Raw genomic sequence first — 15,442 nt, 5'->3', positions numbered from 1 at the left:
ATATGCATTTAACAATTCCAGGAGGGCCTCAATGATACATCAATTGAGCGGAAATTCAGCCATTTCTAGTCTAGTCTCCAATTAATAATATCACAGCTTCATTCACATTTTTCTAGTGTAATTGTAAGTGCTGAAGAACATCAATTTCCTATTCAGAAAAAAAAGCAAAGATCACAAATATCCGACTCCAGAATGTGATGGAAGTAATGTGAAAAGAACATTCTTTCTGTCCTGGTGAATCATTGCTGCCATCGCCCCATGCTCCTAAATTACATTTTGAGGATTTTGGCACTGACTGGAGCCTCCTCTAAGTGGCACTTGAATGAAACCAGAGACGACAGTTCGCCTTTTAAAGGAGCAAATGGGAAGAAATTGAGTAACAGGTTGGAACGAAGTCTATCATTAATGTGAGGTGTTTACGTTAGAGTTGGCCCCGCTGGCCTGGAGGGTATGAATTAACAGTTCACTGTTGCAGTTGCTCAGGGTACGATTTTAGTTGCTATGGGTTACTCTTTAAGTGTTGTCGATAGTTTCCTGTAATAATGCATGGGCTACAGATGTTACCAATGTACATTAGGAGAGATTAGTACCGTAAGAATGGGTCTCGGCCTGTACAGTGAACTCTGCTAAAACGGGAGAAATATTAATTTCACTGACAAATTTGGCATTTGATCTTTGTCAATGGAATCACTGACTGCTCTATTGTACAGGTTGTAATGGATATATTCGAAAGCGGGTTAAATTTACATTCTGTCTGGTGACTAATAGTTCTACACCAGTTGCAAAAACTATGAGAGAACAAGGCAGTATGTGTACTGTATCCAATTTGTTACTAACTAGTGTTATAAGCTGTTGAATATAGTGAATGATGTGACAATGTGCAGCTCTAGGTCAAAAATTTAGCAAAGGCTTTCCATTTTTCTAAAGAAATTACATTATTAAGGCAATATAGTATTAATAATGACAGTCTTCTTCAAGATTTATTTCATTAGAAATAATATTATCATTTGATAGCTTAAAAGTTTTTTCCCCCATAATATTCACTGCTATGCATATACATGTATTATTGAAAAAAAAAAAAAAAATCACATTTTTGTTTAGTATAATGGAAAATTAATATTGTACTTAGTAGTATCAAAATCCAATCAAAGTAAATTTTAAAGAAAATAATAATCTAGGATGGCAAGTACATTAATCATTAGGAAAACAATATCAGTTAACATAGATGGTAAAATTCTCAATTCCACTGCACAATACCGTTTGGCCACTGAGATGGTGCTTTTGGTGACTTTCGAAACAAGCTACCAAAACTACAGTACATTGCAAATCACAAAGGGAGGAACACTAGTGCACTGAATGCACTCTTGGGATACAAGCAGATTCATCATATCTACCTATTCATATACCTTTATAAGTCTGTTCTTCAAAACAGATTCAATGTTATTATGAATAAATCAACCAATGCCTATGGTATTAAATTGTTGCATGAAAATAAAAATCACTCATGTTGACAAGGGGTGGATTGCTAACTAGCCATACTAGTCGTATTACACTGTATTATGGTAAAGTGGAATTGGTAGTCATTTATTATTCATTCACAGATCAGTAATTCATTAACCATTATCCTTGAATAAAGTAATGGATAATTTCTGCATATTACTGCCATAGATTAATTTGTCCCTTTTCCAGGAATTGCAGCCTGATATTCTTGTATTCACTACTAATCATTATATGTTATGTTACATACTGTACAGGGACAAACAGCAAATTGTTCATTGCTACCTCTTTAAAAATCTGTTAAAAATAAGCCTGAAGAGAGACTTTGCAAAGCAACTATTATTATTTAAGTTAAAAAATCCATGTGACTTAGACCTATGGTATTTAAAATGCAAACTTGAATCATTTATCATAACACATACTATCATTTTCAGATATTACAAACTTACATGTATCAATATTATCATTGAATTATCTACATCATCATAATCATTTTCCAAATGTTACCATAATTATCTTTCATTAATGAATTATAACTGTAATTATAATAAATATTTTTTCTATTATAATTATTGTGACCATCATTATTATCAGATATTGTTGTTAGTTATCATTATTATATCATCATAAATTATTTATAATTGTCATTTTATCATTATTATCACTATCATTATCACAAATCACAATTATTGTTTTGATAATTACTAATATTATTATCATTATCAAAATTATGATTACTGTTATCATTAATTTTATAGTTATTTTTATCAATATCATTATTATTATTATCATTATCATTATAAATCAATGCAATAATCATCACCATCACCAACATCATCATAATCATCATCACCATTACCATTGCCAACATCCTCCTCCTCTTTATCATCATCATCACCATCATCATCATGCATCATCATATTCATCATAATCACCATCATCATCACCATCATCATCACCATCACCACCACCATCACCACCACCATCATCATTACCATCACCACCACCATCACCACCACCACCATCATCACCAACATAACACCACCCTCCTCTTCATCCTCACTGTGATATACATGTACAACTAGGGGGTAATAATAAATGGTCAACTTATTTCTTCCCCTAAAGATAAACCTAAGAAAGTGGATAATCAAAGATTTTAATACTTGAATAAAAAAAACCCCAACACATTATTGGTACAGGCCTACCTAGTGATATATATTTTTTATTGTATAAACCTTACTGTTTCACTTCCTAAAAGTTTTTAGACCCTATATAGTTGTTCCACTTCCTAAAAAAAGTTGAAGTAGGTCCATCTAAAATCAATTTTTTCAAAAAGTTTTTTTTTTTTTTTTTTTTTTAAAGATTGTTCTGTGGGCCTGATGTTGCCATCATAAAATGGTGAAAAGCGGCCCATGACTTTAAATTAAAAGTAGTCTACAAGATTTTTTTTAGAGAACAAAAAAGAACAAGACAAAACCAAGTTTTACAATAAGTTCAATAACATCACTGATTTAATCAGTTTAGATAAAGAACTACATGTAAATCAAACACATACTTACATAAAGCCCGGTTGACAAAAAATATGGAAAATATATATCTCCTTTCAGTTTCTTAGAGCTATTTATCCATCATCAGTTCACTTCCAATTTCCATTTCTTGGAATTGTCAATGCAGTCAGGCCATGAGCTAGCTTTGTCTCTCAAATCGACTTGATGATATTGAAGTGCAGAAGCAAAAAAAAGCAGAACAGTGTAGATTTTGCCTGAGATTTATCAACTCAACAAGAGTTAAGAGGAGTTCAGCGCCAAAGGCAAGTTTCAAACACCTACTGTAATTTGTATGTTCGCCGCTGCTAAAACGATCCAGCGGGTGTCTGAAAGATACGTGAACCGACCAATTCGGGTGTCCGTCGATGTACAATCCGTAGATAATAATGTCAGTACCCTCGAGATCAAGTAGAGAAATTTACAAATCACTGGCTGCATTATCACGGTTCAATAAAACAGATACATATTGATGCGATTTACTCCTCATATTAGCCAATCAGGACTCTCTCTTAAAGTTTGTGTCCATCCTCTATCAGTCATAGCTTAGGCGACAATAGAGTCTGTCGAGCGTGAGCGAGCAGCCGCAAAAATCGAGAAATGAAGGATGGGTGATCGGAAGCGTGAGCTGGCGCTGATGCACTTTGACAAAGCTCTTCGGAATTTCTCCCCGAAGCTTGTCCGCATGAAGAAGGAGGAAACCCGGAAGTTTCGAGCTCTACTCACGGAAAACAAAACACAGTTCTTCTGATTTACCCATGACATTAACATTAACAACTAACAATTAATAATTTTTCGAGTATAAAATATACTAAAATATCTATAAAATAAAAATTATTCTTCAATAATTTGTTAATTCTCCTTTTAAGAGCAAATTCAGTTTTAATATATGATTTTACGATTAATACCACTGCGCGTTGACATCAAAATTGGCACTCATTTTCCAAAATGTCTCGATCAATGCCTCAATCAACTGTCCGGAATCAAATTCAAGAGGACTGGGCAAACAGGGAGTACATCGAAATTATAACAACCAATATAAAAAAGATAGCAGATTTCCTCAACTCTTTTGGTGAGTCTAATTGTATTTTTTGGTGATGAAATCATTAAAAGTGTGGGCGTGTGTGGGAAATGGGAGTGACTTCGTGTTGCCCCACTCGTAGGATTCTTTGTGTGCTATTTGTATTTAGTTTGCACATCTGGTGAAATCGACCGAATCTTTTAATTTTAACTTAAATTTGATAACGGGCTGTATCAACGTTTCAATTAATACAAAAATTATTGCTATATTTCAGAGAAGTGATTCATGGTAGATTATATATGAATACATTTTCAAACACTTCTTTCTATATTCTATTTTTACTTCTAGTTTCTAGATCAATTCATATCATATGCGTAACGTAACGGTGAATTTCATTTTCAAGTTGATTTTTGTACATTTCGCCTTTCGGCCTCAAATGATAATATTTCAATACTTTCGATAAAACATACAAATATGAATATAAATCAATAAGGATACATTCATGCATTTTTGGTTTGTACGAAGTAATGCATACAAAAAATAGGTACAGGTACGTTGCATAATTATAAGAAAAGGTAAGTAAAGAAAATATGGTTACACTTCGTAATTACGAAGGTTCGTAATTCCGAAGGTTCTTTATTCTGATGGTTCGTAAGTCCGAAACACGTAAATTGCCTATACCTCGATGTTCGTTAATCCGAAAACGTAAAAGGGTTCGTTAATCCGAACATTTGTGGCGTTATTCGGAAGGTTCGATAATCCGAAAACGAAATAAGGTTCGTTAGTCCGAAAACGAAATAAGGCTCGTTAATCATTAGTTTTCGGACTAACGAACCTTCGGAATTACGAACCTCATTTCGTTTTCAGACTAACGAACCTTCGGAATTACGAACCTTCGGAAATACGAACCTTCGGAATACGAATGTATGCGGAAAATATAATAGCGGTATAAACTAAACTAAACAAAAATAAATCCCAATCGTTTTAGGCAGTGACTAGAAGTAAATAATGGCATAACACATTTCCATTTTCTTTGATGGAGATTTAGCAATATGCATACAAAGAAAATAAAATTCTTTTAAAATAAAATGCTTGGCTTATTACTATTTATACTTGTGTAAATACATCTTTTTGCAAGAATAAGTAAGATATGATTCTTTATCTTTTTCTAGAAATCCTACAATTATGGTCTGTTCGTTCAGAGTAGAAAATCAAACATTGATAAATTCGTTCCAAAATGTTTGTACGTACATGTACATTGTAGCTATAATGCCATAGTGCCTGCTCTAAAGTTTCATAATCTTTAGACATCCCAAAGAGCATTCTGGCGAATCTTCTATTTTCATTTTAAACAAGTTATAATTAAAAAAATATAGATTATTTAGGACTTTAAACTGAAATTCTCTAGTTCTTGTATCAATGGATGTACATGTATTTAATGTTATTTTTCTAACTTTAAATAATACAAGGCTCGACATTAGCGGTGGCCACCAAAAATTCACCTCGGGCAACCATTATTGATAAAATGTTAAGTTTTGGTGGCCCGAATCGGGCAACCAATAATTTTCAAAGTAGCGCAATTTTTCTCCCAATTTTGCACGCATTTATCAACTTTCTACAGCTCAAATTGCAAGCCAGTTCGTCATGCGCCCTTTTTGTTGATCTACACACAAATACACACACACAAAGTTTGCATATTAGGCCTACAGCTATAGCATACAGTAGCTATTATCCAGCCAGCCACGCCGGCCGGCTGGCGTGAGCTTTGCATGAAGCCACTGCATACAGCTGTGCTCTAGATCTAGCTCAGCCTATTCAGACTCAGGGAGCTGCGATAAAAAATGTTGCTGCTGAGAAATCTTCCACAGAACTTTGAAAATCTAAGTCAAAGTCACCTTTTACACCAATGAAATGCAATTCTACAGTCTTTATTACGAAAATCTGGTGTACCCTGATTATTTGCAAGTATTAAGAAGAGGAATTATGACCTCTCTTTTGACTCAAAAAGACAGATTTCCACATGAATTAATACACATAAAAACACATAGGCAAGTACATCACAGTCCCACGTGTGCATTTGTATGTATGTTGATACTTGGTTTCTTTCGAAGCTGTGTATTTTCTAGCCTTAAACAAACAGACAGTTTCTTTCTTTCTTGTTTATAAATGACTTCTTAAACTACTCTTGAGAAAGCAAATACTTTGGGAAGGCATTTCATTGACATGAAATGTGATTTTTTTTCCCAACATTTTGGCAAATATAGGGAAGGACTTTTCTCACACTTTTTTTCCAGATATAGTTTTTGCCGTTTTCTTTTTTTTTCTCCTTTTTTTTTGACAGTGGTTAAACCATTTATACTCCTTCCTATTGAATATGCCTGATATAAAAATAGAAATGTGCCATTCCCAAAAGGCAAGTGAAAATTATTTGCTTGGATTTTAATTATATTCCAGTCAGAATAGACTGTTGCCACAGCTGTTAAAAAATATATGTAATGGCTTCTTAATTTTCCCCTTTTCCCCATTTTTATATTAACTTTGTTTTATTAATTTTTCTTTTCTTTCATTTTCTTTTCTTTTTTCTCTCTGATTTTTTTCTTTTCTTTTTTATCTTTTTTTCCCTGTTCTTTGTTTTTTTCTTTCTTCATTTTCTTTCTTTTGTTTTATTTCACTAATTTCTTTTATTATTTTTGTTTTCTTTTTGTTATATACTTTTTGAAAATTATTTTCGTTTGTTTCCCCCTTTCATGCATTATTCTAATTTTGCAGCATATTTTTCTGTGATTTTCTCCTTCTATAATATGCTGCAAAAGAGAAAACAGAAATAAACTGGATTTGGGGCATGCATAATCTAGGTTTTAGGATTCAAAGTGGAAGGAAGGAAAAACCATTGTTTTGTACATCTATCTGAGTTTGCTATGAACTATTTATTTACTTTACCATTATCTCTATACAGAGATTTAAAAAAAGTCCACACAACCTGCGAACAATACAATTCATTTATTCACTTTCAATCATTTCATTTTTACGACGATAGAAACAATTATCAATTAGCAAAGTAAAATAACAGCAAACAAGGTTTACATACAAGATGTATAAAGTGAAAGTAACTTAGTGGTAGTGGCTGCAGAATTAATATTTCAGAAATTTGTTTTATTCATTTTTAATGTTTGTCTTTATATTTTTCGGGCCACCAAACTTTAATATCGGGCCACCAAAAAAAATTATTTGATGGTTTTGGTGGCCCGAACGGGCCACCACCAAAAAAAGTTAATGTGGAGCCTTGAATAATACAAAATCGCTTAATCTGTACTTACCCTTTAATCGAAAAGAACTTCTCTGAAAGGATTGGGCATTACAATATCGTCTTTTAGAAAATTAATTTCATCTACCTGAAATTGAATAACATTTTGATCCCTTTTCCTTTCTGTTATTTCAAGTCATAACGTTTTAAAGAGGCATCTGATGACATAATGTGATGCCTCGTTATAACCCCCTTAATATCAAATAGGTGTTGAGAAAAAAATGATTCTTTTGTTGAGTTGAATCTTAGAATGTTGAGGAACAGATCAATTGCCAGTCTTCCAATACAGAAATATAAAAACAATGATAAAAACAATGTACATGTAGCTGTGAATGTAATACATTACTTTCAAAATTACAGTCAAGGAGAAATCTACTGCCAGCTTTCCGTGTATAAAATTTTAAAATATTAAACCAAGCTTGGTTGCTTCCACTTTTCAATCGTCAAATCCACATTAGCTGCTAAGCAGAAATTTCTGATATCATCTACCATTTCGAGTCTGCCCTCTTCAATTTGTTGAATAAGCGCATTTCTCCTGATTTTATCTTTCCCTTCCCACAAAAATTCGTAAAAAAATGGTTTCAATCTCTTTCACTACTTAGCGGGGTAAAGTGATTGATGAAAAAAGAAATATATGAATGACTTGATAATTTGGATTTTACCAAACAAGGTTAAATTTTGTTGTTTCCACATATTTAATTCCTGTTTTGTGGATAACAATAGACCTTTAAAGTTGAATTTTTTTTCTCTTGGAGGTCTTCAGCATCATACCCAACATCTGTTCCAATGACTTTTATATTTTCTAGTGTGCTGACGCCATTGATACAATGAACATCTAGTTTTAGTATTTGTGTAGACCTTTTCTTTGTTAAACGTCCGGCTGGAACAACTCTCAAATTGTCTTGATATTTCAAGCAAGACTAACTGAATTATAGCCTAATTTGAACAAAATGCACAAAAGTCACCGGCATACATTGAGAGTTTTGATTCATATGATCCAAAACTAACTTGTGTAATCTCTTATTTATTTCTTATATGTGCAGCTAAATTGTTGAAGGCAATCAGAAAAAAGGTACTGAGATAATGGATCCCCCTGCCTTACACATCTGGATATAGGGAAATAACCTGTAGAATGACCACGATTAAGCACACATCCCTCAATGTTTTGATAAATTGTTTTGACCCGCTTTAAAAATAAAATTGTGATCAATTGAATCAAAAGCTTTCTTAAAGTCAATTGATACAATGTATTAAGGTAATAAAACATATCATGTACATTTCAAATTTCCTCTGCAATATTTCTACCTTTAATATAAGCTTGTTGAACTGGATCGATAATCAAATGTATTACTTTTTGTAAATGTGTTGAAAAACTTTAGAGCATATTTTTACATCATCATTGATCAATGAAATAGGTTGATAACTCTCCAAAAAAATTCATCTTTGTTTGGTTTATGTATCAACATAACACAACACTCTGTTTTTGACTAGAAGATAGTTCATATTTTATAGAAGAATAATTCAAATCCTCTACCAGGGGGCCAGATAAAATGTCCCCAAATCTTACATAAAACTCTTTTGTGAGTCTGTCATTAAACTTTAAAGAAGACTAGAAGAGACAAGAATTTTTGGCAAAACAGGCAAAAACAATAACAAGATGTTGTTGGCATAAATATTTGCATCTGATTGGTACGCGCCTTAAGCCCAAAATAACAACAAGTCAGCATATGTCGACAGTGATGTGCAATTATTTCTAATTTCGTATTTAATTTTTGTGAGGTTAATTACAGAGTTATTTCACAAAGAGTTTAGTGTGAATTGGAGTCATGCTTAATTTAAATGCCTTCGTCGCTTAGGGCACTGACATGAGAGAGATGTGTGGTAGGCCTACATGTGCGTGTCCTCTACGGTGCGTAATCTGACCAATGCAATGTGTGTGTGATTTTGCCCATGTATTGTTTGAATATGTTTCAAGGAAGCTTAAAGGGATGGTCCGGGCTGAAAGTATTTATAGCTTAATAAATAGAGTAGAATTCACTGAGCAAAATGCCAAAAAATTTCATCAAAATCGGATAACAAATAACAAAGTTATTGAATTTTAAAGTTTAGCAATATTTTGTGAAAGCAGTCTTCATGAATATTCAGTAGGTGGGCTGATGATGTCACATCCCCACTTGTTCTTTTGTATTTTATTATATGAAATTAGTTTTATTCAAATTTTTTCCTCCAAAAACTAGAAAAATTGAATTGACAACTGATTTAGTGCATTATATATTTATTGCTGCAACTTATTTCATCATAAGGAGACATACATGTATTATTCACACAAGTATGAAATAAAAAAAAATTATGATTTTATGTAATAACATAAGAAAACGGAAAGTGGAGATGTGACATCATCAGCCCACCTAATGAATATTCATGATGACTGTTTTCACAAAATATTGCTTAACTTTAAACTTCAATAACTTTATTATTTGTTATCTGAGTTTGATGAAATTTTTGGCATTTTGCTCAGTGAATTCTACTCTACATGTATGTATTAAGATATAAATATTTTCAGCCCGGACCATCCCTTTAAGAAATTGCACGTGTCATGCTATTCCTGAGCATGCTGAGTGATGGTGGCTTCATCTTTTCTGAGATACTTCTGGAGGCCGAAGGGCTATTACGTGTATCAAGAAGGCAGATGAATAAGTAATATTACATTTATAGTAAAGTTACATCAACTAAATTGCCATGTTACATTCAGTGCTTTCTTACATGTATCAGTGTCAGAAATTGTAGATGAATTCTAACTTTGTCTAATCAAGGTATTCATATCCACATTATCTTTTTTTTCATTTCAGATACATCATGTAGATCAAGACTAGCTGTTCTGAATGAAAAATTGACAGGACTGGAGAGAAGGATAGAGTATCTTGAAGCTAGAGTAAGTATGACATTCATTGACAGCTATACCTCTTCTCTGTTTCCTTCTCTCGCTTTTTTTAATCTTTTTCTCCTTCTTGTGCCTTCTTCATCTTATCCTCCTGCTCCTTCTCCATCTTCCTCCTCTTCTTGTAATGAATTCTCACTACCAAAAAAAAGAGAAATTGAATCTTTTTATTTTTTATTTTCATAAATCCAAGTATTACTCTCTTTATTATGAAATACTCATTTTGAGAGCATTTTGTAATTCTTTCATCAATCAACTACATGTATTAGTATACTTCAAAATACATCTCACAGGTAATAATTATTGCACTCATAATTGTATAGCCCCAATTTTCTACATGTGTTCGCTTTTGAAATAGAATCCAAAATTGAAGGGATATGTGATGTTTGATAATATGGATGAAATGAGAAATATAAGGAAATAACAGAAAGTTTGAAAGGAATATAAGAAGGAATAAGAAAGTCATGACTGTTTGAAATAGGAATAGGAGTAAATTGTGAGACGAAGAAAAGTAGCAAGACTTTCCCATTATTTGCAGTGTATTCAATTACCGGTATAAGGAATTTGTGGTTTTGTCCCAACACCTTCTCCTAATACATACTGTATATGAGCGGTAATCAAAATATGACATTGATAGATGCTAAAATAAGAGATTTCATTCTTTAGTTTTAGGCTGATTTCAGTCCCTGGCTTCCTCCCATCACAGACTTTTTCAGGATTTACAGGATGTACAGTAGAGATCATACAGGGACAGATCCAGTTGGATTAGACATATTGTTTTGATGAGCCGACTACATGTATTGTGAACTTGAAATAAAGACCGTGAGATGTTATTACATGTATATGAAACCTGGCTTGGATCTGCCACTGGCATGTGTATTGTTATTTGTATCACAGAAAAGCAATCATTACACTGTATGAGTAAAACTTGTGAAAGATTTATTCAATTTATTCATTTGTTAAGCATTGGAGCAAATGGAGGAGTAATCCTACTACCTTACATGGCAATGGTATTACCAATTCATACAACAAAATAATGTTTAGGTTGGATTCCCTGGCCTGAAATTCGCCCAAAGTCAACCTCACTAAAAAACAGAATAATGAGAGAAACATTTTAATGAAAACCTAGCAAAAACAGCACAATATTTAAAGTTTGATTTTTTTTTCATGTCATACTTGTATGTGAGAAGCTACTATTTTTTTTTTCATTTTGCATTTAACAGGTTACAAGAGGGGACACACTGGTCTGAAACTAGGAGGGCTACAATAATTCTATAAACCATCAAAGTGGCGGGAGGAATAATTCACAGAGGGAGGCTATGGGCATCACAGTATGAAACAAGGCCACACCAGGGTCTACTAAATGGTCAATAGAGGTCATCTCTGCGTAATAATATTTAAATCTAAAAAAAAATCCTGTAACAATTTTAAAAAGATAGCTACTGACAAGATTCCTCTTTATCTCCTCCTCTCTATCCCTTTCTCTTTCTCTCTCCCCACCTTCTTTCAAACACAACCGACCCTTGTTTGTACTGTTGATTGGAAAGACCCCTACTGCCATGATGTAATTTGTCTTGTAACTTGCCAAGGAGCTACATGTACACATGGATGATTCTTATTATACATCAAGCCCGGCTCACACTATGCGATTCGTTGCGACACGATTTTTCAAGAAATCACACTTTGTATCAAATATGACAGTTCCAAGAAGTAAAATTATTTTATTTAAAGCTTGGCATAATGTTAGGAATACTGAAATCATATGTTTTCTTTGCAGCAAGCCCTGTGGTCGGAGTAAAGTCCAAATCGGCTTCCAGTCGCAGCTGATGATGACGTCATTACAATTTGGATTGAATTCGTTTTTATTCATTCAGGGAGGCTCAAACTGGACTGAATTTTGATTTCAGTAGTCCTACCACTATTCTGAACGCTGACCTGTGCAATTTTATTTTTTGGAATGTCCATATCAAATGTTATCACCATTTTCTTTGAAATTCGGATCGCAAGGAATCGCATAGTGTGAGCCGGGCTTTAGTTTAATTTCTTTATAATTATTTCACTTTGATTGTATAAACAAGATTTAAATACATATGTTGTAGTGCATTTCCCCCAAATTGAATACAACTTTCAACTAAGGTTTTTTGAGCAAAATAACTTAGTTGAAGTGTTCCTGTACTTATTGATTGACAAATTTATGTATGATAGTAAGGTTAATACAAAAATCTCAGATTGTTTACTATGAATAGGGACAATTTTGTTTGTACACTCATGCATGACCCGACAGATTATTCTTATTCTCACACAAAAAGTAGTTGACTAGAAATACACTTCAGGAGTCAGGACTAAAAAAATTTGCTCAACCCTTTTAGTTAAATTGAATAATGGCCTTTTTTTATTTTGTGAATGAAGAAGAAGAAAACACAAAATACTTTGGTTGTAAATGGCAAGTGTGAGCAAATGTGAATAGACAGCTCGGTCAGTAATCGTTTGCATTATTGAAAATGTATGTATATATAAAGGTACCTATCTATTAGTATACAATTTGTATGTTACTTCTATTTGTATTTTATAAAAGAGATATATATATTTCGCAGATAGTTGAGGCAAGAAGAAAGGAATGAGCTTGAATTAATGATACTATTTCTAGTTCTCATGTATATTACTGTAGAGTTTAGATTGCATGTTGGCATACAAGTTTTGAAGAATATGCATTTATATTTTTCAATTTTTCTTGTATTTAATTACACAATGTTCAACAAAGAACAAATGTGTGTGTACATGTACAATGATGTTGGCTAACTGATAAAGCAAGCAAGCACACAAACAAACAAAAAGAAAACATTTGCTGTAAATTGCTGTAAATTTAAAGTGCCGCCCATAAACTAAAACTGAATCTTTTGAGTATCCATGAACTACATTTTTTTGGACAATTGAATGATCTTTGTATCTATAAAAAGAAGAAGATAATTTTGGAATGGATTTTTATGATCTCTGTCCCTGAACCATGTTCAGAATATTCTGTAAAATGATCATTGCCATGTGTCCTACATGTAGATTAATTGAATTAATTTCATCTAAATGAAAATCTATCAAAATAACCACAGAAAAAGTAGCCCAGATATGACCATAAACAAGTATTGCTTGCCTGTTAGTCTATTATTATAGGATGCAATAATAAAGGCCAATCCTTTGATTTGGTATCAATCTCTGGAACATTTCATGAAGCAAACAGTATGGCCCGAATAAAAAATGGTGGTTTTTAAAGGTGTTTTTTTTTTTAAAGGGTGGACTCATTAATTCAAAACAGTGGACTAATGAATAAAATAGCGTACTTAACCATGGCAACAGGCGTCAATTTGACGCACTGTGACAAAAGCGCGCATCAGCACTGGACATTTTTTAATGTACGCGGTAAATAAGTGTAATTTATACAGGAAATCTGCATAAACCATGGGTTAAACCGATGGTTTTAAAAACCACCTTTGTGAATTTGGGCATTTGTGATTTTAACTGACTACTTATAAGCAAATGAAATCCTTGCCTCTGATTGGCTCAGATTGAATTCAGATGTTTTATGAAACACTCCCCTGATCCCCACAGATGTGAAGATAGTCTCTCGTGAAAGAAAAAAAAAACGCAAAAAACATTCGACCCTCACCCTGGTTACTTTTTACAGTTTTCAGGTGATTTCTTTAATTGTAACTGGTAATAAAAACTCAAACTTAGAGCCATTGTATTTATTAGGACTCAATTCATCATATTTTCCATATCATCGAAAGGTAATGTGTATTGAAAGCAAATCATGTAATTTTGAAAGTTTGTGGAGAGAACAGGAAATGTCTCACGCTCACTTTCATGTCACTTATGAATGTTGAATATTTATGTAGAGTATGGTAGATTTTCTTAATAAAAAAACACTTTGTATAAATTGCACATTTTTCGTTTATTGTTACCAAGCTTGTCTTTACCAGAATTCTAAAGTTGTATTTGATGAAATAGTTTTTGTATTATCGTTTGTATTATGTGTGTGTGTGTTCATGTGACTGACTGTGACAGCAGTCCTGAATGAATCAGAAAAAGGACACCAACTTAATATCTAAAAAGTACAATTTTGCACATGACAGATTGATTTAAACATTCCCACCTAGTTATTTCGCTAAAAACATGTCAAAAAAATTGACCCTTTTTGATTTAGGGGAATATATTTCCCTTTCCTTGATGTATTACTGTCTACTTGGTTGATTAGATTTTACTGTCATTGATGGCACAAAATTCTGAATATATTAATGTAAAATAATTTTTTTAATGACCTAAATTTACTCAGCATTAACCCTATCTAGGCCGGGAGGGGGGTGGGGAGGGCCTCAACGATTTGCGCAATATTTTCGCCAAACAAATTTTTTTGACCGCGTCGCTCACAGACTTTATTCTTTCAATTCTTGCGCATCTTTTAAGACCAAATTTGTGACGTCCTGGCCTATAATCTAGGTGGAGGCTGCAGTTATTCTTTGCTCTTATACTGAATACAAGCTACGAATTGTGCCACATCAGACTTATTGCTTGCGTTCAGCGTAACAGCAACGACAATAACTGCAGCCTCCGCCTAGATTATAGGCTAGTGACGTCCAGGTACGCAGTTCCCAAATAACACAACATTTTGTAGATGTAAGTGCAAGTCAGTTGTGTTTTCAACCAAAAATCATAAATGTATGATTTTTTTTAGTTTTGCTGGTCTGAATGGATTTATTTTATGCAGTTTATGATCTCGAAAGAGTCCCCAACAAGGTTCATAAAAAAAATGGAAAACAAAAGGTCTAAAAAAATAAATACAAAAGAAATTGAAAAAAAAAACCCCAATATAATACATAAGAAATTGATCTGATATCGCAATTTTTTTCATGTACATTAGCTGAGAACACCACAAAGAATTTCTGCACAAAAATTTGAACATTTGGAGCTTTATTTAGTATTTAGGGAGTTAAAAAAGTGTGATTTTGCTTACTAATTACACATACTTAGTACATGTACAACCAATTAATAGCAATTTGCATAAATTGAATTACTATACAACTTAATAGGTTATGTCCCAGACAACCTGTGTGCCAATTTTATAGTGCGATTGTGCGGTTGACAGCGGA

At 33.0% G+C, this 15,442-nt stretch overlaps 2 protein-coding genes across 2 annotated transcripts in view; one reads left to right on the top strand and one right to left on the bottom strand.

Moving 5' to 3' along the window:
• LOC129256570 (protein RD3-like) overlaps window positions 1-4,012 on the bottom strand; it is a 30,124-nt gene extending 26,112 nt beyond the window's left edge. Inside the window, exon 1 of the mRNA XM_064096215.1 lies at window positions 3,057-4,012. The gene's annotated coding sequence lies outside the window, so the exon portion shown is untranslated. The remainder of the gene's footprint in view (window positions 1-3,056) is intronic.
• Window positions 3,944-14,237, top strand: LOC129257938 (protein BRICK1-like). The gene is made up of 3 exons (XM_064096216.1): window positions 3,944-4,113; window positions 10,216-10,298; window positions 11,528-14,237. Exons 1-3 carry the CDS (start codon window positions 3,990-3,992, stop codon window positions 11,552-11,554), a joined length of 234 nt encoding a protein of 77 aa, XP_063952286.1. The 5' UTR covers window positions 3,944-3,989; the 3' UTR covers window positions 11,555-14,237.
• The last annotated feature ends 1,205 nt before the right edge of the window (window positions 14,238-15,442 follow it).

Source organism: Lytechinus pictus, chromosome 3 (genome assembly GCF_037042905.1).
Source record: "Lytechinus pictus isolate F3 Inbred chromosome 3, Lp3.0, whole genome shotgun sequence".
Lineage (NCBI taxonomy): Eukaryota > Metazoa > Echinodermata > Echinoidea > Temnopleuroida > Toxopneustidae > Lytechinus > Lytechinus pictus.
Note: the sequence above shows the minus strand (reverse complement) of the source record. Positions and strands in the feature narration are given on the sequence as shown.

What these genes read in the sequence shown, in the direction of transcription:
- LOC129257938 (XM_064096216.1), top strand. Translation starts at nt 3,990, where the DNA reads ATGTCTCGATCAATGCCTCAATCAACTGTCCGGAATCAAATTCAAGAG. An exon ending in AGATTTCCTCAACTCTTTTG is followed by an intron (nt 4,114 to 10,215) that starts GTGAGTCTAATT and finishes TTTTCATTTCAG; the next exon opens with ATACATCATGTAGATCAAGA. An exon ending in TAGAGTATCTTGAAGCTAGA is followed by an intron (nt 10,299 to 11,527) that starts GTAAGTATGACA and finishes TGCATTTAACAG; the next exon opens with GTTACAAGAGGGGACACACT.